Source organism: Medicago sativa, chromosome 6 (assembly GCF_051527215.1).
Source record: "Medicago sativa cultivar Bolivia chromosome 6, Bolivia_mono, whole genome shotgun sequence".
Lineage (NCBI taxonomy): Eukaryota > Viridiplantae > Streptophyta > Magnoliopsida > Fabales > Fabaceae > Medicago > Medicago sativa.
The window spans coordinates 1,624,275-1,649,313 of record NC_140754.1 but is presented as its reverse complement, the minus strand read 5'-3'; the positions used below and the strand labels follow the sequence as shown (position 1 = coordinate 1,649,313).

Sequence of the window (25,039 nt, the reverse complement as noted above, 5' to 3'; positions counted from 1 at the left end):
TAAATGTTGATGTTTATGATTGATGGATGTTGTTGTTTCGGTTTGATTTCCTCCGGAATTGCCGTTTGAAATTACAGGTAAAACAGGACACATTTCCTGGGAAAATACAGTGCAGACTGTACTGGTTCTGTAACAGGTGTGAGCGGCAGTTAACTGCCGCTGGAAGCCAGTGGTTGTTAACAGCCGGCGCATACTTCAGCGGTAGTTAACAGCCGCTGGGGGTAAAATGGTCATTTACTTGTGTCAATAGGAAGTATTCTAGGTCAGAAAAGCAATTTTCTAGGATAAATGGGTTTGGGCCCAAAGTATACAAAGTCTAATAAAACCTTAAAAGTATGAATTTCTAAAAGACGAAACAGCCAACCGTATCTTTAAAAACAACTTATTGCTTGTATTTCTTTTTAAATCTTATTAAAAACTGATACTAAAAGTTATTTTTTAATGATATATAGTTATAAAAACGAGTAATATTACTTCTTTTGCAAGTGGGGCCAAGTAATATTATATTATTACTTCTTTTAAATGTGAGACCCGTTAGTTGCTCAGGAGAGAGAGAGAGAGAGAGAGAATCCTTATATAATGACCAGTTGCTCTCATTTTTTCTTTCTCTAATGGGGGTCCTTAATAGGGAGTGGTCCTTGTTAAGTAAGAACTCCCCATTGAAGATGCTCTAATAAAACGATTGCGTCTTTAGCATCGGTTAACCAATCAAAACAAATATTCTTTTAGGAAAAATGTTATAATTATTATTTAATTAAAAGTCAAAAGTTATATTTTTAGTTAACCAATTAAAACAAATATTCTTTTAGGAAAGATGTTATAATTATTATTTAATTAAAACTCAAAACTTATATTTTTAAGATAAATTTTCTATATTATAAATGTGATTAAGAGAGTACTTTTTCAACACCATGTCTGACTAAAAGTGTGTATATTGAATTAAAGTGATTTACTATTTTTTTTTAAACTAATGTGATATATATTTAAAACAAAATTAATATTTTTAGTCTCTTAACTTAACTTCGAGTAATAGTTTGGTCATTTTCTTTTTCATTTCAATTGTCCTTCTGTATATTTAGATATGAATTTTCAAGTTTCAAATTCATAATTGTCCTTCTGTATATTTAGATATGAATTTTCAAGTTTCAAATTCATATTTTTATTTTTTTATGGCCTCTCAATTTTTCAAATCTATGATCTTTCATCCATGTTTGCATATGAATATTAGATTTGATGTTTGAAAATTCATATGTAAATTGACTTAAAAGACAAAATTAAAATAAATAAAAGCTAAAGGAATAAATTGTTACCCCAAATTAAGTCAAGCGATTAGTCTCACGGACCTCTGATGTTCTCATTTTTCTCTCTTATCATTGTAAAAAAAATTTATTCTATTTTTTGCTCTCCTTGTGGTCAATTCGAATGGTTTAATTGATATAATTTTGGATTTAAAAAAAAACATATTAACATTTATTCATAAAAGATATCATCTTCGGGCAATTACTTTTTCTTGATACATTAAAAAAATGGATATGTATCACATAAATTATATTCTCTTCGTTCCAAAATAACCAAGTGATTTAATCATTTTGCATATATTAAGAAAGAAAAATTTATAGGTGAAAGATAGAGAAAAATGGTTTTGGTGTCATTGTCAAGTAGTAATACATCCACCGTTATCATAAATACAAAATGAAATATATTGAATTGAGAATTATGAAATTAACATTAATTATATATTGTTGAAAAATATCTATTAATTTTTTGGTAGATTATAAAATAACTAATTTAATTGGCGCAATGCTTAAAATATATATCACCTGTCGGTCAAAAGGAGGAAAGACAAATGTAAATAAAAAAAAATAAAAAATTCTCTTTTTCACTCTATTTTGAAAATAAGAGATTTTGAATTGTTTCAAAAGAAAATCATTCAAAACAAGTTGGAGAAAAGTTTGATTCCTTTGGTGGATCATGTACAACAACAAGGGTTACTGGTGGATTTACAAGATGTATTCAATCGTTTCACATTCGACAACATTTGTTCTGTAGTTCTTGGATGTGATCCTAATTGTCTTTCTATTGATTTTCCCGATGTCGCGTGTGAGAAGGCTTTTAACCAAATTGAAGAGGGCATATTCTATAGACATAAAGTGCCTGAAAGTGTTTGGAAGTTGCAAAAATGGCTTCAAATTGGTGAAGAGAAAAATATGATGAAAGAAGGAAGAACTAAGCAAATGTAGAAAAAAATAATGAAATGGTTAATTTGCTAACAACTTTGATGAAAGAAGAGAAGGGGTCACAAGTAGTAATCCATGATGATAAGTTTTCGAGGGATGTTGCATTCAATCTCTTTGTAGTAATCCACAAGGATCAGCTTGCTTCTCAACAATCTGCTTCTTGAAGTTATGGATTCAGAACTTTTGTGGCTGAATTTAAACATTCCTTTGGCTTCAAGCTTCTTGATTGAGAATGCATTTTCCAGTCCCATCACAAACTGAACACTCTTCGGCACCTCCAGGTCCATGCTTTAAGCAACCATTAATCCTATCATTCACAATATCCTGCAACACAACAAGATTGTTTCAAGTTCAAAATGACATATACAATGGAAAATATATCCACCATTCGGTACTTTAGAGTGTGTTTGGCCGACATGTTATAAAGGGACATATCGGCTTACGAGGTCATAATTATGTCTGGTGAGTGTAGTTTTTACAAAATCACAGTGGTTCACCCTAATTTTGACAAACTCACTATGTTACCAAACAAGCACTAATTCGTCTCCGAATAGGTGAGTTAATGTAAAAATGAAATAAATTAGGGTTAATATGTCTTTACCCCCCTGTAATATAGGCGAGTTCCGGTTTTCCCCCCTGTAAAAAAGATTCTTTTGATTCCAACCCTGTAATATAAAGATTCCGTCGAAAACCCCCCTGAGCACATTTGAGACCCCCCAGCTGATGACGTGGCGTGACGTGGCGCGCTGAGTCACCCTTTTCTGCTGACGTGGCGTGCTGACTGTATAATTATTTTTATTTTTTATTTTTTTATAGGGTACACGTGGCATTTGTCATTTTTTTATGTCTTTACCCCCCTGTAATTTAGGTGAGTTCTAGTTTTCCCCCCCGTAAAAATTTTTAAAATAAAAAATAAAATCTGGAAAATTTAAAAAAATAATTATTTTTTAAAAAAATGCTGGAAAATTATTAAAAATTGAAAATACTGCAAAAAATACAAAAAAATTTAAAATTTGGAAAAAAAAATTCGCATGACATGTGTGTATATACATACCACATCATTAAATCATTTTAATAATAAAACTTAGAAACTGAAAATCTTTTAAAAATAACAAAAAATCAGATTATTTTTTTCAAAAAATAAAATAAAAAAGCAGAAAAGACATTTAGATTTTTATCAAAATTTAAAAAATTGGAAAAAATTTTGGATTTTTTTTTAAATTTAGAAGATATTTAAAAATATTGAAATTTAGTTTTCAAAATAAAAAGTTTAGATTTTTTTGCGAAATAAAAAAACTGGAAAATATTTAAAATTTTAAAAATCTGGATATATATTTTTTAAAAATCCAATTACAATATGAAAATTAAATTTTAAAAATCATATAATCTGAAGAAAAAAAATTGATTTTAGTTTAATTAAAAATTTAGGAAAAAAATCTAAGAAGCTTGAATTACATAGGAATATTTTTGTAAAAAGAATTATTAATGCGTGTAAAATTTTAAAAATTACACTCAGGTTCATCGAGCTCGAAAGAGCTTTATGCTTGCTGCTTGAGCAGGGAGTTGTTGACACTTGGGTTTGTTATTGTGTTGGCAGTCAATCCATTCGCTAAAATTAAATCCTAAATGTTTTTGACAAATGTTCACTGTTCATATTTTTTTTTTGTAATCTGGTTTCGTCCCCGTACGTGCGTTCGCTGGGTTATGCTCATGATTAGTGAATTTTTGTTTGGATATTTTAGGACTGTTTTGCTTGGTCTGATTTATAACGATGTATGCCCGTTTTGGGTTTTACTTGGGTTAGGTTTTATGTCCCCCGAGTCTCTGTATCTCTCTCTTTTTTTAATGTATTTTTCTTTTTGCTTAAAAATAAATTTTAAAAAGCGTCTAATTTAAGAGACATTAAAATTTAAAAAGTGAGTACCTCAAGTTGCTCTTCCAATGTCTTTTGAACTTCGCAAAAAAATCTAAACTTTTTTATTTTGAAAATTAAATTCCAGTATTTTTAAATATCTTCTAAATTTAAAAAAAAATCCGAACTTTTTGATAATTTTGAAAATTTCGAAAAAAATCTATTTTTTCATTTTTATTAATTTTTTAAATTTTTTTGGAATTTTTTCATTATTTTCAATTTTTATTAATTTTCCAGAATTTTTTTAAAAAAATAATTATTTTTTTAAATTTTCCAGATTTTATTTTTTATTTTTTAAATTTTTACAGGGGGGAAAACTGGAACTCGCCTAAATTACAGGGGGGTAAAGACATAAAAAAATGACAAATGCCACGTGTACCCTATAAAAAAATAAAAAATAAAATTAATTATACAGTCAGCACGCCACGTCAGCAGAAAAGGGTGACTCAGTGCGCCACGTCGCGCCACGTCATCAGCTGGGGGGTCTCAAATGTGCTCAGGGGTGTTTTCGACGGAATCTTTATATTATAGGGTTGAAATCGAAAGAATCTTTTTTACAGGGGGAAAACCGGAACTCGCCTATATTACAGGGTGGTAAAGACATATTAACCCAATAAATTATTACCACAAGTAGCTCATGGAGTCCAAGGGGTGCAGTAATAATGTATGACACACCAGGGTGTTGCTTTGCTGCCTCTGCACTCAAGGCAGGAATATCCTGCACATGATCTTGCCGAATCAATCTATATATAAAAGTTGCCCCAAGCTAGAATTTTTGCCCTAATTAAACCTAAGCCCTAATCTATAAAATTCCTGTTTTACCCTAAACAAAACAAATCCCTCCTATATTTTTTGAACAAAACAACTGGCTTTCAAATAATCTTTTTCCTTAAATTGTTCACGACATTCTGCTTCCTTTCCAATCAAAATCGTTCTGTGTATCACCACCATCAGCCATGGCGGCACCAACTTTGGTCGTTTTGTCTCCTCCGCAACTGTCTTTGATTCCGACCCATGGTACTCAATCTATTAACTTTTTTCTGCTTCCTTTCCAATCAAATTCGTTCTGTGTATCACCACCATCAGCCATGGCGGCACCAACTTTGGTCGTTTTGTCTCCTCCGCAACCGTCTTTGATTCCGACCCATGGTACTCAATCTATTAACTTTTTTTGGTTAATTAGGTGTAATTTCTTTGTTTTATTTGAAATTGTATGATTTTTTTTTTAATTTTACAATAAAAAATACGGGCTTGGTTCAGTTTCATGAGTAAAAGATGATGTTGAAGCCCTAATCTATAAAATTCCTGTTTTACCCTAAACAAAACAAATCCCTCCTATATTTTTTGAACAAAACAACTGGCTTTCAAATAATCTTTTTCCTTAAATTGTTCACGACATTCTGCTTCCTTTCCAATCAAAATCGTTCTGTGTATCACCACCATCAGCCATGGCGGCACCAACTTTGGTCGTTTTGTCTCCTCCGCAACTGTCTTTGATTCCGACCCATGGTACTCAATCTATTAACTTTTTTCTGCTTCCTTTCCAATCAAAATCGTTCTGTGTATCACCACCATCAGCCATGGCGGCACCAACTTTGGTCGTTTTGTCTCCTCCGCAACCGTCTTTGATTCCGACCCATGGTACTCAATCTATTAACTTTTTTTGGTTAATTAGGTGTAATTTCTTTGTTTTATTTGAAATTGTATGATTTTTTTTTTTAATTTTACAATAAAAAATACGGGCTTGGTTCAGTTTCATGGGTAAAAGATGATGTTGAAGAAATTGGGGTTTGTTTCAGATATTAACAAGTCTGGGTTTGGTTCTGTTTCATTTATATTAATGGTAATTATTATAATTTTTTATGGGTAATAGATGATGATGTTGAAATGTATGGGTTTTGTTTCCGTAATATAACCTAATCGATCTTTGGATTAAAAAAAATCTGCAAATGATGAAGCAGAGGCATATGAGTAATGACCTGCATAAGATATGAATTTGTTTTCTTCTTAATTACATCAGCAACAACGACGACAAGTTTCTAAAGTCGTCGGCGGCCGCCGGTAAGTGAAGGTCGTTGTTCCTTTTTCTTATCACACAGATACATACGACACTATTTTTATTTTCAACTCAGTTGAAATCACAGCGAGTCACCGTAATTTAGAAAGAAAGAAAAACTATAAGGTGTAGCTTTTAGAATAACTATATATTTGAACCATTGTATGCATTTCAACAATTAACTTATGTCTATTTTAATGTTGTATCTGTCGTTTTTTTCTTTTTTTTTGGTGTGAATGTGGATTGCAGGATAGTGAGAGGACGGATGAGGTGATTTGGAAAGAACAAAACTTGAAACAAAGTTGCCTTCTTCCCTCTTAGTTGATTAGAAAAATAAAAGGGTGGGTATTAGAAAGTTTGATTAATATTATTTTTAGTGGCTATAATTTGCTATTTCAAAACAATAAACAAGTTTTAATTGTTAAAACTAAACATTAATGTTGTCATTGCTGCTGTTTTAATTTTTTTTTTCTCTTCAAAATATACTTCTATGTTTCCGCTTTATACTTCTGTATAGATACGGAAAGCAAGTAAGTTTGCATTTGACAACATTATCAACTATCCCTAAAGTGATTTATATTGATGCAAGTGAGCTAGGATTCTTATTACATGCATTTGAATTTATCACTTACATGCAAGTGAGCTAGGATTCTTACATGCATCTTTGAACCACCATAATCTTTTTTGCTGGAAGTATGGTTATCATTGGTAGACCATATAACTGTCACTAATAGAGTGATAGTACCTTTGCCAAAGACTTGGTTTGTTTCTATGCAGATCTAAAGAAGCGTATATAGGGAAAAATCTGTCACTAAGTGGATTTTCAACCATCATCAATAATCTTTTTAGTTTTATTTGACTTGACACCTCCACTTAAGATATTTATATCTCTTTTTATGTTTCATATGTAGTTTTGTGTGTATGTAAGGTACTAACTCCATTACTTCACTATTGTCTTTTTAATAAGTATTAGAGTTTTATGTCTATATTGATTATGATATATAAAATTCATATCATTTTACCACATGTTTCTGTTAATCTTACAATAGTTTTTCTTATAGATTTAACTATATATATATATATATATATCTTATAGGTATATAGATACAATTAATTCATATACATTTGAACCGATACTATTAATTATATAAGATATAATGAGGATGTAAAGGTATGACATTGTTTTGATTTATAAGAGAATAGTCTTATTTCCTTATAATGATCATTTATTCTTTTCAAAGAAGTATAAGTGATATTTTGCAATGTTCAATTGTTAATGTGGAATCTGAAATACTGTATTTTATATTATTTTTTGCATTTGTACTTATCAATGACCTCTTAGTATAGCTTGCATAGGATCATTGGACTCTTTGATTAACTTGATCGAAGCTTGCACAAATAAATTGATAATAATGTGCTATCTGACCTGCAAGCAAAGTAATGGGACTTCCAAACATTGTCCAGCTATCTTGAATTAAGTTTAGCTCAAGCATTGTTCCAAACATTGTCCTGCTATCTTGAATTAAATATAGTTGAAACATTATGAATTTTATGAGTTATTCATATATGTTAATAAGATTGGACATCAACAGGTTGCTTAAAGCCATCGAGAAATTTATCAGGATTAGGGTTAAGACTACTGTTTTTTTTTTAAAAGAGAGAGAAACAAATTGTAGCATCTGGTATCTTGGAAAATGATTTGCTGGTTGTATCGTTTTAAGGCTATATTCACTTCTTCTTTTACATGTTTGATTGAATGCCTCATATGTATTTTTAACTTATACTTTGGGTGTTGGTTTTTACTTAAATGTTGCTTAAGGTACACATGTAGTCTGTAGCTTTATTAGAATCCAACAACTTTAAGATAAAGCTTTCATCACATTTCAAGTTACATGTGATTATCTGCTTGCAGCCTACCACATACAACTCTTTAGAAAATAATTTATTGTTATTAGAGATTAAGAGTTAAGGTAAAAATAAGATGGTTCCTCTTAATAATTAATTTGATTCCCACTGATCAGAAAGGATGGTTTTATAATATCAATAAATTTGATATCCAGTGACATGTAAGTACCTAAAATCACAGTACTATTATAATTGCTTTGATTTTTTTTAAAGAAATTTTGCCTCCTATTATAATATAACCTTGGGAGTGAATTTTTCTATATGGAACCAGTGAGTGGCTAAATAACAAGAATTGTGCAATTATGATATAACCTTGCTCATCCATTATTTTTTTATGATGTTTGTTTAATTATATTATTTTGCTAATATTCGACAACTTTCTAAAAAGTTTTGATTAAGAATTTGTTTTTCTTTATTACAGCTTCTCTTATTCTTTTAGTGCTTCTTCATTTTTGCCTTTTCTATTTTAGAGGAAATAGAAAACTAATAGTCTCATTTTGCTTTATTTCAGGCTGCATAAGTCAATGACAACATGTTTCAGCCCCATCTGTTAAAGAGGTCTCTGTTCAGCCCCAATTTGAATATATCCTTGCATTAACGAGTGTACCTCAGGTAATATACGCGTTGGTGATATTCACTGTGATTTCAACGTGAAAATGGTGTATGTGCACAAGTACGTTAAATGAATATTCCTCATTATTTTAAGACAGAAAACACAAATGTTTGGGTTTAACTCTAAAATCTAATATTCAAGGGTGTGGCTGTTATTAGTATTACTGAGTATGACATTTTTTATGGTTGAGAAATGTGTATTTAACCACTCAATGTACTATTCTTGAATTATGGATGAGATTGTTCATTGAATTTGTCTAATTTTTCCATTCTTTTCATCCTTAAGTACTAATCTCTACTGCACGTATTATTCTTATATCAAATACATTGAGGTAGCTACTGGGTTTTTGTTTTTGAATGCTGATGAATTTCACACTTTTCTGTTTCGGCTGCAGGTATCTTTGAGTTTTTTGGGTGTTGGCTGCCTTTCATGTTGTTTTATGCAGCTTTGTGTTGTGCACTACAGGTTTTCCGGCAGTCTGTGCAGCTACCATTTTGTTTTGCATGGTTGCAGTTCATGTTCTCTTCATCAATTGTTGATGAGGCTGCTTTATGGTCCTGCTGCAGATTTGTTTGGCATTGGTTTTTTAGTTGACAATATGGTGTTATTTTTAAGTGTTAGCATGTTTTGGTTTTTGAATTCAAATGATGATGGATGTGATTTTGTAGTTTTTTGGTGGTTATCATGTGGGTCTGTATTTTTTGTACCTATCAACTATATATGGGTTTGTAACTTTTGCCAATTCTAGGCTCACTGATTTGACAGTGTACAACATTTTTGCAGTCTATTCTTTTTTGTTCTAAAATAAACTTATTCAAGTTGCTTCAAGTTGAGCCCTAAAGCTTATAGTCAATAAAGGTCCGCTTGGGCTAGATTACTCACTCAAAATATAAAAGAAAATCTTCATCGGTTAGGATTTGAGATTTCAAACTTGATCTTGAATTATTTGCCCACTTAGACAAGCAGGTGATTTGAAATGCATTTAGTATCACATTGCTTCTCTCATATCTACTCTAAGTTAGTTCTGTCATTCCGTGACAAAAAAAAAATTCTGCTGAAAACATGTACACCTTAGACCAATTTATATGTATATTAGTATTTGGTCAATTAATTGGTAGCTTTATCATCTTACCAGTTTGACAGATACGTTGGTGTTATCCTTTATATTCCAAGTATGTATTAATTAGCAGCTTTCTAATCTAAAGCATGTTAAGACCTACACTCATGTAATCCCTTATATTCCAAGTATGTACTAACTTTCGGACTCATATACGCTCATTTCAAACAAAACATACTAACAGGGAAAAGCTTATCTATACTAAACAAATTAACTATATATGGGTTTGTAACTTTTGCCAATTCTAGGCTCACTGATTTGACAGTGCACAACATTTTTGCAGTCTATTCTTTTTTGTTCTAAAATAAACTTATTCAAGTTGCTTCAAGTTGAGCCCTAAAGCTTATAGTCAATAAAGGTCCGCTTGGGCTAGATTACTCACTCAAAATATAAAAGAAAATCTTCATCGGTTAGGATTTGAGATTTCAAACTTGATCTTGAATTATTTGCCCACTTCGACAAGCAGGTGATTTGAAATGCATTTAGTATCACATTGCTTCTCTCATATCTACTCTAAGTTAGTTCTGCCATTCCGTGACAAAAAAAAAAAAATTCTGCTGAAAACATGTACACCTTCGACCAATTTATATGTATATTAGTATTTGGTCAATTAATTTGGTAGCTTTATCATCTTACCAGTTTGACAGATACGTTGGTGTTATCCTTTATATTCCAAGTATGTATTAATTAGCAGCTTTCTAATCTAAAGCATGTTAAGACCTACACTCATGTAATCCCTTATATTCCAAGTATGTACTAACTTTCGGACTCATATACGCTCATTTCAAACAAAACATACTAACAGGGAAAAGCTTATCTATATTAAACAAATTAACTTACATATGTACAACATGAGTTCTTTTAACATACCTTATACGTTATGATATATCGCACCTATATTTTTTAATAAAAAGTGCAGTTAATGTTTTCAACTATATATGGCCCGTGCGGCAGCACGGGTGAAAAATCTAGTTAGATTTAAGTTTGAGCATTTGAGATATTTTCTACGAGATTGATTTTGATACACTGTAACAAATCACAACCAATCATTCATGTGACATTAGAAGTAGTTATGATTAAAGTCAGACGTTTTTAATGATCTAACGATTATGATTAATTGACAATGTAAAAAATCTAAACTGCAGTTATATGGAAATCTACCTCATTAAAATGCTTCCCGGTAGCGAGGAAAAAGGGACTGATAATAACGCGAAGTGCACCTTGCTGAGCACAAGATTGAAAAGCATCTGCAATTGATGGTTTTGCTAGTTCCTGAAAATTTATAAAGATTATGAAGCATCAAGATTGTGCTCTATGACTCTACAACTATGTCATGAAATGTAAATCTCGCTTCAAGATCAAAAATGAAAGAAAGGGTAAGAAACTTAAATGTATTTCCTCATGAAGGCAAAAATGTTTAGTTGTCCACACCAAACAACCCAAGGATAATGCTAATAATCTTAAGATAATGCCAGAAAGCTTAATTAAGCTTTTATAACATAAAGTTATTATATAAGTGCTTATATATAAACTATGTCCATCATATAAAAGTTAACATAAAGTCAAATTGTTTTAATATAAGCTATCCTAGAAAACTTATCGAAATATGCTGAAAACAACTTATGGACATGTATTTCCATAAGCTCTATCGAAGAGTTCTATAAGTGCTTATGGTGGTAGATAAGCTCAAATAAACCAATTTCCTAAAAGTTATATAGATAAGGTTTTAAACCATGACAAAGGTTATACAATTATTGATATATTGAGAAAAAGTACAGTCAAATATGGCTCATCCGACCTCAATTATGGTCAGATTGCAGAAGACATAAGGACCTTGATTGATACAGACTCAATCGCGGCCGCGTTGTCGAGACATAAAAACCTTGATGTTACAGTCCAAATCACAGTTGCAGATGTTTTATGAATTATAGGCATTACTAAAACTCAAACATCTTTTTATCATCATTCAAATTTCATATCAAACACTCTTTAGCACCGACACTTCTAATCAGAAACGTATCTAGTATTCAGACATTGACACGACACTAACAAATATGATTACATTCGATCATTCATAGGCCTAACGTTGAAAAAACTCGAGGGATTGAAGAAAAATTACCATATGAGCAGGCTCCACAATCTTGTATCCAGTTTTGTTTCTAAACATCTCCACAAATTCATCTAAAATTCAAAACAATACAACATTTTCAACATCAAAATTAAAACATATTCTCAATTGCGTAAACTAATTTCAACAAACTATTCTTACTAAGCATAAGATTGGCTTCATTCCGATTTGAACCATGATCCACAATTATCACTGCATCATCAGGACCAAACCGAGAAGAGTGCTTAATAGAGACTTTGAAGAAAAACTGAGAGAATTTGATCTTTGGTTTGTTCCTATTTCACATGCAGAAAAACTCATACATAAAGATAACTGCAAAAGTAACAGAAAATTAACATATTTTCTCTGACCAAACAAATTGTTCATCTTTTCCTCAATTCAATTATTGTTTCTTCACAATTGACAAAATTTTGTGAATATGTAATTTTAATTGTAAAATCTCAAAGAAAATGGCTGCTTAAATACTACTTACTGCTTAAATACCAGCTATGCCAATTGTGCATTTATTTGGATATGGAGCAGCTACATAGTGAGTAATTGGAATACTGAGTGTTCTGGAATGCTTATCTCTGGAATTAACGTTCAAAGGATTTGAAATCAAAATTAGCGGAACGGCTAACAGATCACCGGCCTTTGCAGCAACATGAAGGTCGTCGCTGGTCCTTAAGGAGGGGATATCCGTTGATAACTCATTATAAACAATGAGTTTTACTAATCCAGCAATTGAATCAATGAAGTTTGTTGTATATAATGAGTTAAAAAGCGGAGTAACTCATCTCATAGTTACTCATAAAATCAACGGATCCCCACTCTTAAATAAATAATGAAACTTCATAAAAAAGGTAAATAATGAAACAAAAATGTATATTCCATAAAGTATACATAGCAATACATTAAAAAAAATTATTTGGAAAAAAAATAGAAATTGGATAATCCTTGAATGGTTTTCAGAATTTTATTATCCTTATATTCTTCGCAGGAATTAATCTATTTGATGATCTGAATCGCATAAAATTTATCTTCCAAATGATAAATTTTTATTAGCAGAAGCATCTATGTTGCAGTTGAAATTAACATTTAGTTTATAGAAGATTACATGAGATAAGTATTCAACAATTACCTTACAAATAAAAGAACTCTAATACATTTACATATGTTTAAGCAGTCAAACAGAACATTTTGAGCACTCACTTAACAATAAATTTCATGTGCATAGCCAAATCAGATTATTCATCTTGAATCTTCTGAAAAGGGCCATTGGCAACATTTTATACACTAAATTATTCCTTCTAATAAAAACTCCAAACACAAGAGAAATGACTAAGCCACAAATTTTGTTCAAGAACCAACACTTTCTCTCCTACTTCACCCCTCAAATAAATAAAAATAATTAGTAGTCTCTAACATTTGTCGATCTTATTAGTCCATAATCTTTTATTAAATGTTTCCGGTTAGTCATATATAACCAAGGACTACCGGACTAGTGTGACAAAACGTTAGAAACTACTTATTATTTTCGTTTACATAGTGTAGGAAATAGGGTGCAAGTTACGAGATGAAACTGGTAGTTCACTCCGAGAAAAGTTTATCTACAAGAATCGATCTGCCTCTTGAAGTCGTGGCTTCAGAACAGTTGCAGCTCAATAAATTTACACATTCCTTTGGTTTTTAGCTTCATCTCATCCTCGTCTACCTCCAAGGAAGAGCATTCAAAACTATGCAGTTTCATAAATTATTGACAAAGTATGCATTTTCCAGTCCCAGCACAAACTGAACACTCATATGCAACTCCAGCTACATGCTTTAAGCAATAATTGATCCTATCATTCACAACATCATGCAACACAACAAGGTTGTTTCAAATTCAAATAGGCAGATATGATACAAAATAGATCCGTTATTCAATATTCTAGAGTGTGTTTGATCGACATGTTAAAAAGGGACAGAACTGCGTACGAGGTCATATTTTATGCCTGAGAAATTTGAAACAAAATGAAACTGAACAGAATTTTGATTTTACTAAAAGGAGTGGAAGAAAAAAATTCTGATTCATTTCATTACGTTTTGCCTTTGCATCAAACACTACCATAGATTTGTATCATTTCCACATTCACATACAGTTCATTTTGAATCCCATTGTAGAATCATTGTCAAATTTGAGGTGCAAAAGTGAATATTGACATATTCCACAGTAGCCAGTGCCAACTGTTACGAGTTTCACATTGGATGAAATATGTCATCTCTCACCTTACATCCCGGTTTTGTAGGGGTAAATTAAGCCGCGCCCAAATTCTATGGTTAGTCCCAAAATGGAGAATGGACAGTAAAGTGCAAGCACCATGTGAAATGCTTCCAATGAAGAAACTATGTGACCCTTTGCTAGATTATCCCCATTTCATTAGTAAATTCAGTCATGTCCTTGACACAATCGAACTCTACGATAAGGCTCATACTTGTGGCCTATCCCTTGATAAATATTACCAATCTTGATTCCTAAAGAGAACTTGGCATAGCTTAAATTCATTCCAAAGGAGTAACCTTAATACCAGAGGGATTAATATTCATGTCTCATCGCGATAAAATCAAGACTACTAAAAACAGAATATGCTAGACCATAAATACACTCTAATTTTGATACATAAAATGGAAAGAAAGAAAAAACGAATTGTATTAATGGAATTGAAGATAACACAAATCAAATAAGTAAAAAAAACTAGATATGCTAGATAGGTAACACAAAAACTAATTATTATTTTTCTAAAACCGCATATATTTATTAACACCAAAATATACAAGCCATGATTCCCTTGTAGCATCACTCTTAATTCTTGATAATCGACTTTAACAATTGATCGCAAAATGCACCAAGCCATGATTCCCTTGTAGCATCACTCTTAATTCTTGATACTTCTTTGCCATAAACTCCTAAACTTGAGTGATAATACCCATGAAACTTGACAGGCATCCAATATTGAAAGAATGAATTTTTTTAACATCTTCGAATAAATCCATTACACTTTGTATTCGTTCCTTCTGTTTATAATGATACTCAACACAAGGCAGTTTTTTGGATGGTTGATTTCAAGACGTGTTAAGCTTTAAAATGTACAAACATGTTTTTGTTAAAGTTTTTTAACAAATTTTTTTAGGGAAAGCTTCAAATAAAAAATCGGTTTGAGTAGTTTATCTTAAAATGTGATTCTAGATATTTCATCATTTTGTTATAATTTTTTTGGATACTAAAATTTTGAAAAAATCTCTAAAAAAAAGTTATTTCAAATAGTTTTTCATAAAAATCATTTTTGAAATATATCATTTTGAAAAAATATGCGATTTTTACTATGTAAAATCTCGAACAATAAATATTTAGGTTAGTGAATGTCAGAATATCTTTTTTAACTTATAACAAATGAATTTGAAATAACTTATACTATTTTTGAATGAATTTGAAATAACTTATACTATTTTTGAATAAATTTCCAAAAAATCTATTTTTAAAAATACAAAGGAAAATCTATTTTTTTAGAATCTATAACAAACAGGCCTTAAGTAGGCCTCGTTTGCAGCCAAAGCAATTTGCTAACGTTAGTTGGATCTATGTAGTCGGATACCATTTGGCTTCTATTTTTTTATTTTGATTTACTGAATGATATGAAAAGTCATAGCGAAGAAAAAAAAGAAAAGAAGAAACTACAAAAGAGTTAATGAAGATAAGTAAGAGACCAAATAAATAATTAAACCTTAAATACCATTTTGCTCCCTCAACTTATTTTAAAAATTCAATTTAATCCGTTAACTTTAAACTCTTCAATATGGTTCCTTAACTTATTTTGAAATTTCAATTTTGTCTCTTAACTTATGCAAATTAATGCAACTTGGTCTTTTAACTTATGAAAATTATCGTATCCATCTATTGAGTGACCAAGTTGTATTAATTTACACAAGTTAAGGGACCAAATTGCATTAACTTACATAAATTAAGGGATCAAATTGACCAGTTTTATAGTTAAGGGGACCAAATTAAACCCTTAAAATATCTTTTTTACGCAATCTTTAAAATAAGTTAAGAGACCAAGTTGAAAGGTTTAGAGTTAAGGGACTAATATGAACTTTTAAAATAAGGTAAGGGACCAAAGTGATATTTAAGCCAATAATTAACATAGTTGATGTTTTTGTTAATTTCAAAGTGGTAGCTAATATAATTTATAATCTAACCGTAATATAATAGAACATCGCAAAATTTTCTGCTTTCTTTTTTATATAAAAATTGATAGATAATAGATATGTAACACATGAAAGTAATAGAATTTTAAACTTACAATCACTTTGTATTTTTAAAGTATATATTATCCATTCTTACATGACATATATGACTCAAGAGTCATATTTAATACATGAAGAATGAAGGGGATGTCTACTCTTTGCATTATATTTTGGTGGTTCATGCATGTAATTGGTTTGTTGTTTGCGATTAAAATGCATGACTCCAGCGTTCATATTTAATTCATGAAAACGGGAGAAAATTAACTATGTGTGATTTATTTAATATTTAAAATTAGTGGTATATTAATTGTATCTTTATGATTTCTTTAATTAATAAAGCATGAATTTACCAAAGGATTGGTTTTTAAAATATTTCTTTTTGTTAATTGACTTAAGCAAGTTGTGTAAATCAATTTACTAGAACTGTCTAGAAGTCCTAGCTCAACTGGCAAATGCCGAAATTGCAAGGCCGGACGTCGTGACCTGGGTTTGAACTCGGGACCTCACAGTTGTGTGAGTTTAATTTCAGTGGATTACCACTTCATCTAAGACCAAAAAAAAAAAATATATCGTAAGAACTTGAATTTTGGGATTTTGGGTGACTGGCATAGCGAATTGCCTTGGCCCATTTTTTCTTCCAAATCACTAAGCCATCGGTAGGTTCGCTTGGCGAATTGCTCAATCCTCATAATTCTCAGTCTTTCATCCTATTCAATTTGCATTCTTTGACCTTATTTGCTGCAAATAGGGGTGGGACGTTTTTAATGATCTAACGATTATTATGATTAATTGACATTGTAAAAAATCTAAACTGCAGTTATATGGGCATCCACCTCATTAAAATGCTTCCCAGTCGCGAGGGAAAAGGGGTTGATAATAACATGGCGTGCACCTTGCTGAACACAAGATTGAAAAGCATCTGCAATCGATGGTTTTGCTAGTTCCTGAAAATTTATAAATATTATGAAGCATCAAGTTTGTGCTCTATGACCAAATTGTTTTAATATAAGCTATCCTAGAAAGCTTATCGAGACATAAGTTATTTCCATAAGCTCTCTCAAAGAGTTCTGTAAGTGCTTATGGTAGTAGATAAGCTTAAATAAACCAATTTCCTAACAGTTATGCAGATAAGATTTTAAATCACGACAAAGGCTATATTACAATCCTTGATATATTGTGGAAAAGTACAGTCAAATATGGCTCATCCGACCTCAATTATGGTCGGATTGCAGAAGACATAAGGACCTTGATTAGTACATACTCAATCGCGGCCGCGTTGTCGAGACATAAAAACATTGATGTTATAGTCCAAATCGCAGTTGCAATTGTTTTATGAATGATAGGTATTACTAAAACTCAAACATCTTTCTATCATCATTCAAATTTCATATTCTATCTTGATTTTGTCATTCTATGCTTAACACTATGTAGCATCGACACTTCTAATCGAAAGCGTATATAGTGTTCGGACACCGACACGACACTAACAAATATTACATTCAATCATTCATAGGCCTAACATTGAAAAAACTCGAGGGATTGAAGAAAAATTACCATATGAGCAGGCTCCACAATCTTGTATCCAGTTTTGTTTCTAAACATCTCCACAAATTTATCTGAAATTCAAAACAAGACAACATTTTAAACATCAAAATTAAAACATTCTCAATTTCATGTAACTAATTTCATCAAATTCTTCTTACTAAGCATAAGATTGGCTTCATTCCGATTTGAACCATGATCCACAATTATCACTGCATCATCAGAACCAACCCCAGAAGAGTTTTGAGTGCTTAATAGAGGCTTTGAAGAAAAACTGAGAGAATTTGATCTTTGATTTGTTCCTATTTCACATGCACAAAAACTAATACATAAAAATAACAGCAAAACTAACTGAAAATTAACATAGTTTGTGTGACACAACAAATTCTTCATCTTTTCCTCAATTCAATTCTTGTTTCTTCACAGTTGACAAAATTTCAAAGAAAATTAATACTTTTTATTTTGACAAAAGAAAATTGATACTTTAATGGCAACTATTTTTTGTGCAGTTGGACATGGACCACAAATTTCAGCTACATACAAAGTAAATTTTGTTTTTACATAGAGAGTAATTAAACTATATCTCAATATCCCAATATTTCCTTGTCATCCTCCTTCTTAACAAGAATCAAATCTCATTTTTTTTTTTGTTCAGAAATAAATCTATTCATTTATTATTGCACACATTAAATTTTTGAACGATGACTTTTTAACCCTTAGCTCAAATCAGTTGAGCTACTTAATCCCATGTTTGAAATGAGTAGTACAATCGAAGTAAAAATGAATTACAGTCTCTGATGAAAACAATGGAAGCATATGAACCAAATTAGTAGCATAGCTCTTAGAAGTCTTCGACCAACTTTGGACCCCCTTTAACTTCTTTCGGTGTCTCCACAACATTCACTCAAAAAGAAGTAAGAAACTCTACTCTTGAGAGTAACCAATCAAATGCAGAATGAGGCAACGAAAGTTTAACCATCAGACTTTGATGAAAGAAGAGAAGGGGTCACAAGTAGTAATGCATGATGATAAGTTTTTGAGGGATGTTGCATTCAATCTCGATTCTTGTGTTAAAATATACACTTCCCTCCCTTCTTATTCAAAATATATTAGAAAATATTTCACTCATCTCCCCTAAGAGAAGCTTGAATTACATTCTCCTCCCCTCTTATGTTAAAATATACACTTTAATCCCTCAATAATTTTTTTCTCCTAATAATCTAGAAACAAATAATAATCTAACACACTTCGAAAAAAATAGTATTGTGGGTCTATTTTAATATAATCAAAATTTGAATACATTTTTTTCACTATTTTTTATTCACAATTTCATGAGTATATAGTTTTAAACTCCAATATAAAATATGAAACAAGCCAAAATAAAATTAAAATATGAGAAAAATTACTAAATACAATAAAGTATGGTTATTTAAAAGTTAATTTTGTACTCTAAAGTATAAAATTAATAGCAAAATATTTAAATTTAATTATCATTGATATTTAAATTCTAAAGAAATGAATTTATTTTTATTAAATGGTGGTTCAAAATTAGTATATATCATAAAAATATTTATTTAAGTTAAAATAGATTAAAGCGTAATGCATATTTAATTATTAAGGGAGGAAGTTGTAATTCAAGCATCTTCTAGGAGAGAGAAGTATAAATTTTTCTTTTTAAGGGGTATATTTTAACATAAGAGGGGAGGAGAGTGTAATTCAAGCATCTTTGAGAGGAGGAGAGTGTAATTTACTCTAGTTAACGGGGTGCTAGAATTTACGAATCTAAATATCTCTATTTAACGGGGTGCTAGAATTTTTTTTAAAATAAACAGTATAACAAAATAAAGTCAAAATAATTATTTTGACAAGAACATAAGTGACTTTAAGTTTTTCACATTTGATAAATTTAGAACTTTATATTTTCCATAATTTGAAAACTTCGAAACAAAAGTTTTTTTCCATTTAAAAAGGCGCGTGAGTTTTAACCATTATACTACTGGGAAAAAAAAAAAAAGGAAATGTTATCGTCGTAGAAAATTGAGATTTAGATGGTTTACAAGGGAGGAGTATGCATATTAAATAGAGGTGTATATTTCTTAAAAAAAATTAAATAGAGGTGTATAGTATAGAGTAAATTCTTCATTCCACAAAGAATAGGCAAACTTCCATAATCTCATTAAACACGTTACCCCCTTAACTCCAAATATCTCACATAATAGCAATGAACGTTTAAAAGTTGTTAACCATAAAAGTTTTTTTTTTCTTTCGCATCGATTTCCGACCCGCCAAAGGTGAGCGACTAATCCGGCTCGTGTATAGAGACCGATTTCCGAGCCACCAAAGGTGAGCGACTAATCCGGCTCGTGTATAGTGGCATACGCACTGGTCAAGCGTTGTTCCGCCTGAGAATGCGACTAATCCGGCTCGTGTATAGAGGCATACGCATTGGTCAAGCGTTGTTCCGCCTGAGAATCGAACCCGGTATTCCCTGAATACATCCTTGGAAGGAGCTCCTTGCCACTGGAGCCCAAACAACTTTAACCATAAAAGTTTTGTTGCAACTACTAATTGCAATTTGTTAATAAATATCATTAGATTTAGACTGGTAAGTTACAATTATGATATCTTTCTACGGTTACAGGACAACCTATATAACTCTTACCCAGGGCCGTCTTAACAAATTTGTTGGCCCTGGTTTAGATTTGAAGGGATGAAAAAAAAATTAAATTTTGGGCCCCAAAAAACTAAATAAAGCACTATAAAAAAAAAATTTAATAAAAAACTCTCTGGTGGGAGTTGAACCCACATCAACAAACTCCATCACAAATGCACACGCCACTGGAGCACTTCAATCTGCTTGAAATGTTTTCGCATTATATTTATATAAATATTAATTAAGTGCCTTACAATTTAAAAAAAAAAATGTTTTTGGGCCCCCAAAAAAATGAGGGTAACTCATCTGATCATATCGTTACTCATGAAATCAATGGATTCCCACTCTTCAATAAATACTGAAACTTCATAAAAAAGGTAAATAATGAAACAAAAATGTATATTCCATAAAGTATACATAGCAATACATTAAAAAAATGATTTGGAAAAAAAATAGAATTTGGATAATCCTTGAATGGTTTTCAGAATTTTATTATCATTATATTCTAAGCAGGAATTAATCTATTTGATGATCTGAAGCACATATAAAGGTTATCTTCCAAATGATAATTTTTTATGAGCAGAAGCATCTATGTTGCAGTTTAAATTAACATTTAGTTTATAGAAGATTAAATGAGATAAGTGTTTAACAATTACTTTACAGTTACAGATTAAAGAACTCTAATAAATTTACACATGTTTAAGCACTCAAACAGAACATTTTGAGCACTCACTTAACAATCAGTTTCATGTGTCATAGGCTCATAGGGAAATCAGATTATTTATTTCTTCTTGAATCTTCAGAAAAGGACCCTTGGCAAAATTGGATACACTAAATTATTCCTTCTTGCAAAAACTCAAAAACAATAGAAATGAGTAAACCACTAATTTTGTTCTTGAACTTACACTTTTTCTCCTACTTCACCCCTCATATAATTAAAAATAATTAGTAGTCTCTAACGTTCGTCGATCTTATTAGTCCATAATCTTTTATTAAATGTGCCCGGTTAGTCATATATAACCAAGGACTACCGGACTAGTGTGACAAAACGTTAGAAACTACTTATTAATTTCGTTTACACAGTGTAGGAAATAGGGTGCAAGTTAAGGGATGAAACTGGTAGTTCACTCCAAGAAAAGTTTATCTACAAGAACCGATCTGCTTCTCGAAGTCGTGGCTTCAGAACAGTTGCAGTCGAATAAATTTACACATTCCTTTGGTTTTCAGCTTCATCTCATCCTCATCAACCTCCAAGGAAGGGCATTCAAAACTATGCAGTTTCATAAATTATTGACGAAGTATGCATTTTCCAGTCCCAGCACAAACTGAACACTCATCTGCATCTCCAGCTACATGCTTTAAGCAATAATTGATCCTATCGTTCACAACATCCTGCAACACAACAAGGTTGTTTCAAGTTCAAATAGGCAGACATGATGCAAAATAGATCTGTTATTTGATATTTTAGAGTGTGTTTGATCAACGTGTTAAAAAGGGACAGAACCACATACGATGTCATATTTTATGTTTGATATATTTTAAAAAAATTAAACAAAACAGAATTTTGATTTAACTAAAAGGGGTGGAAGAAAAATTCTGATTCATTTTATTTCGTTTTGCCTTTGCATCAAACACTACCATGGACTTGTATCCTTTCCACTTGCACATACAGTTCATTTCAAATCCCATTGTAAGAATCATTGTCAAATTTGAGGTGTGTAAGTGAACATTGACATATTCCACACTCGTCAGTGCCAATTGTTAAGAGTTTCACATTGGATGAAATATGTCCTAAAAATGGATTTATAAGTGGGAGGCGTCTCTCACCTTACAAGCTGGTTTTGTAGGGGTAAGTTAAGCCCAACCCAAATTCTAAGACTAGCCCCAAAAAGGAGAATGGACAGTAGACAATAAGAAGCATGTGAAATTCTTCCAATGAAGAAACTATGTGACCTTTTCCTAGATTATCCCCATACCATTAGTATATTCAATCATGTCCTTGAGACATTCAAACTCTACGATAAGGCTCATACTCGAGGCTTATCCCTTGAGAAAGATTACCAATCTTGATTCCATAAGTAAACTAACCGCATTCCCAAAAAGAACTTGGCATAGCTTAAATTCCTCTTAAAGGAGTAACCTAATACCGCAGAGATTTTTATTTATGTCTCACTGCAGTAATATCAGGACTACTAAAGAGAGAATCTACAAGACCTTAAATACACTCCAATTGGTTCAAAAAAGTACTAATTTGAAATAAAAAAAACCTTTTTGACACGTGACATTTTTAGGAATGAGAATGGCAATCAAAATGCCAAAAACGCAAAACGCACTCAAACTTTGGAAACAGAACAACTTTCAACAAATACTTCAACTAATTCAATTCAGGGTAGGTGAGTTATTATTAATATAGAATTGAAATAAATCAAGAAAATTCATACCACAAGTAGTTCATGGAGTCCAAGGGGTGCAGTAACAATGTATGACACACCAGGGTGTTGCTTTGCTGCTTCTGCACTCAAGGAAGGTATATCCTGCACATGAGATATTTTCAATGAGTTTGATTTTGATACATTTTTCAGTGTAAAACGTTTGACACTGTCAATAAATCACACAAATAGGTAGAGCAAGGTTATATGCAAATCTACCTGACTCCAATGTCTTCCGGGACCGAGGAAAAAGGGACTGATAATAATACGGTGTGCACCTTGCTGAATGCAAGATTGAAAAGCATCTCCAATTGATGGTTCCGCTAGTTCCTGAAAATTTGCAGATATTATAAAGTATAAAAAAATGTTCTCTGTGGCTCTACAACTATGTGATAAAATACAAAAGTAAAGATTAGGCTAAATGCACGAAAGGAACTCGGTTACTGTTACTGTTATTTCTAAAACCAAATTGAAGATCCAAAAATGAAGAAAGGGTAAGACTAAGAAGCTTAACTCTATTTCTTCATTAAGCCAAATATATACTATTGTTCACACCAAACAACCCAACAATAATGTCAATGATCATAAGATAATCCCAGACTAGGTAACTTGCTAGCAAAATTAATTATAAAAAGTTCTATCTAGCTAATTTCCTAAACGCTATAAGATACAGTTTTAAATCACGACAGCGGTTGAATTGCGATCCTTGATATCGTGGAAATTCGCAGTCAATTGCACTTGATGCGACCTCAACTATGGTCAAGATGCAGAAGACATAAAAAACACAACTGATGTCAGGGACCAAATCTGATAAGCAAATGTGGTTAATGCAAACTAAACCGCGGTTGCATTGTGGAGACATAAAAACATTGATGTTACAGTCCAAATAGCAGTCATAGACATTTTATAGACAGTACTCAAACTCAAGCATCTATCTACCATCTTTCAAATTTCATATTTTATCTTCATTTTGTCTCTCTACTAGGAATTGAGGAAAATTACCATATTAACAACTTTATTAAACATTTAGGGCATACATGCTTATCATATAAGTGCTCACGTGCAAAATATTTCTATACAGAAGAAAAAAATGAAGTCAAACTATTTTTATCCTGAAGAGCTTATGGAAATAAGCTGAAAATAGTCTATGGACATATCATACATTGTTTCCATAAGTTCTCTCAAACAGTCTCATAAGTGCTTAAGCCAATAGATAAGCTCAAATAAGGCAATCCAAACAGGTATATCATCTAACACAAATAAAAACTGAACAAATTAAAGAAAATTACCATATGAGCAGGCTCCACAATCTGGTATCCAGTTTTACGTCTATACATCTCCACAAACTCATCTGAAATTCAAAAACAAGACAACATTTTAAACATCAAAATTAAAACATTCCCAATTTGCATATAACTAATTTCAACAAACTATTCTTACTAAGCATGAGATTGGACTCTTTTCGACGTGACCCATGATCCACAATTATCACTGCATCATCAGGACCAACCCCAGAAGAATTTTGAATGCTTTTACATAAAAATTTTGACTTTGAAGAAAAATTGAGAGAACTTGATGATTTCAAGGGTGCCCGTCTTTGATTTGTTCCAATTTCACTTGCAGAGAAACTAATATAGAAAAATAACAGCAAAATCAGAGAAGAAAAAATAAAAACAACAATGAAAATATTGAAATTATAGAAATGAAATTGAATTGAGATAACAAAAGATTGAACCTTGGGAAGAGATTGGAAGGAAGTGAGAGAGAGTTCACAAACATAGTTGATCAGAGAAAGTCAAAATCACTTCTTGTTGTGCTGCTTGCAACAAACAAAAGAATGTTTGGTCAATGCAAATATGGTCCGTTTGGATTGACTTATTTAAACTTATTCAAGGACATAAGTTTTATGAGTCTTTTATGAGAATTTATGAAAACAACTTACAACATTGTTTATAAGCTAAGACTCTATTTGATTAAAAAAATAGCGGATAACTGATAAGTTAGCTTATAGTGGATGAGCTTAAAGCAATTAGCAGATGACTTATAAGTTAGCTTATACTCCCTCCGTTTCAAAATGAGTGTCGCTTTAGGCTTTGGCACACAGATTAAGAAATTGAATGAAATAATCATTGGATATAATGCTTTTACTAAATTGCCCTTACTTTATATTGAAAAAAACAAAAT

General features: G+C 31.3%; 2 protein-coding genes, 2 long non-coding RNA genes and 1 pseudogene across 6 annotated transcripts; 2 read left to right on the top strand and 3 right to left on the bottom strand.

Moving 5' to 3' along the window:
• Positions 1-1,875: 1,875 nt before the first annotated feature.
• LOC146911924 (sirohydrochlorin ferrochelatase, chloroplastic-like) lies at positions 1,876-12,423 on the bottom strand (annotated as a pseudogene). The gene is made up of 5 exons (XR_015014903.1): positions 12,110-12,423; positions 11,960-12,021; positions 11,002-11,112; positions 4,775-4,867; positions 1,876-2,561 (listed from the first exon to the last, which is right to left on the bottom strand). The product of XR_015014903.1 is annotated as a sirohydrochlorin ferrochelatase, chloroplastic-like (transcript).
• LOC146911925 (uncharacterized) lies at positions 5,440-9,495 on the top strand. 2 transcript variants are annotated; one of them, XR_015014904.1, is made up of 3 exons: positions 5,440-5,790; positions 8,622-8,722; positions 9,118-9,495. It is a non-coding gene; the product is annotated as an uncharacterized LOC146911925 (long non-coding RNA). The 2 variants fall into 2 exon arrangements; XR_015014905.1 differs by lacking the exon at positions 5,440-5,790 and adding an exon at positions 5,836-6,546.
• Positions 12,424-12,440: 17 nt separating the features above from the next.
• On the top strand, positions 12,441-21,780 carry LOC146911922 (uncharacterized). Its single transcript, XR_015014906.1, has 2 exons — positions 12,441-12,617; positions 20,940-21,780. It is a non-coding gene; the product is annotated as an uncharacterized LOC146911922 (long non-coding RNA).
• Positions 14,829-18,364, bottom strand: LOC146911923 (sirohydrochlorin ferrochelatase, chloroplastic-like). Its single transcript, XM_085718323.1, has 4 exons — positions 17,935-18,364; positions 17,786-17,847; positions 17,065-17,175; positions 14,829-16,969 (listed from the first exon to the last, which is right to left on the bottom strand). The coding sequence occupies exons 1-4, from the start codon at positions 18,164-18,166 to the stop codon at positions 16,943-16,945; spliced, it is 432 nt and encodes a 143-aa protein (XP_085574449.1). The 5' UTR covers positions 18,167-18,364; the 3' UTR covers positions 14,829-16,942.
• LOC146911921 (sirohydrochlorin ferrochelatase, chloroplastic-like) lies at positions 21,021-24,749 on the bottom strand. Its single transcript, XM_085718321.1, has 6 exons — positions 24,591-24,749; positions 24,296-24,483; positions 24,145-24,206; positions 23,075-23,185; positions 22,868-22,960; positions 21,021-21,818 (listed from the first exon to the last, which is right to left on the bottom strand). The coding sequence occupies exons 1-6, from the start codon at positions 24,632-24,634 to the stop codon at positions 21,714-21,716; spliced, it is 603 nt and encodes a 200-aa protein (XP_085574447.1). The 5' UTR covers positions 24,635-24,749; the 3' UTR covers positions 21,021-21,713.
• Between the last annotated feature and the right edge of the window lie 290 nt (positions 24,750-25,039).

Coding starts and splice junctions, on each gene's coding strand:
- LOC146911923 (XM_085718323.1), bottom strand. CDS start 18,166: ATGAAGAATTTGTTGTGTCACACAAACTATGTTAATTTTCAGTTAGTT. Junction 17,176..17,785: donor TTGTGGAGCCTGCTCATATG/GTAATTTTTCTT, acceptor ATAAATTTTCAG/GAACTAGCAAAACCATCGAT. Junction 16,970..17,064: donor CTGGGAAGCATTTTAATGAG/GTGGATGCCCAT, acceptor CCCTATTTGCAG/CAAATAAGGTCAAAGAATGC.
- LOC146911921 (XM_085718321.1), bottom strand. CDS start 24,634: ATGTTTGTGAACTCTCTCTCACTTCCTTCCAATCTCTTCCCAAG. Junction 24,207..24,295: donor AGAGTCCAATCTCATGCTTA/GTAAGAATAGTT, acceptor TTTGAATTTCAG/ATGAGTTTGTGGAGATGTAT. Junction 23,186..24,144: donor TTGTGGAGCCTGCTCATATG/GTAATTTTCTTT, acceptor GCAAATTTTCAG/GAACTAGCGGAACCATCAAT.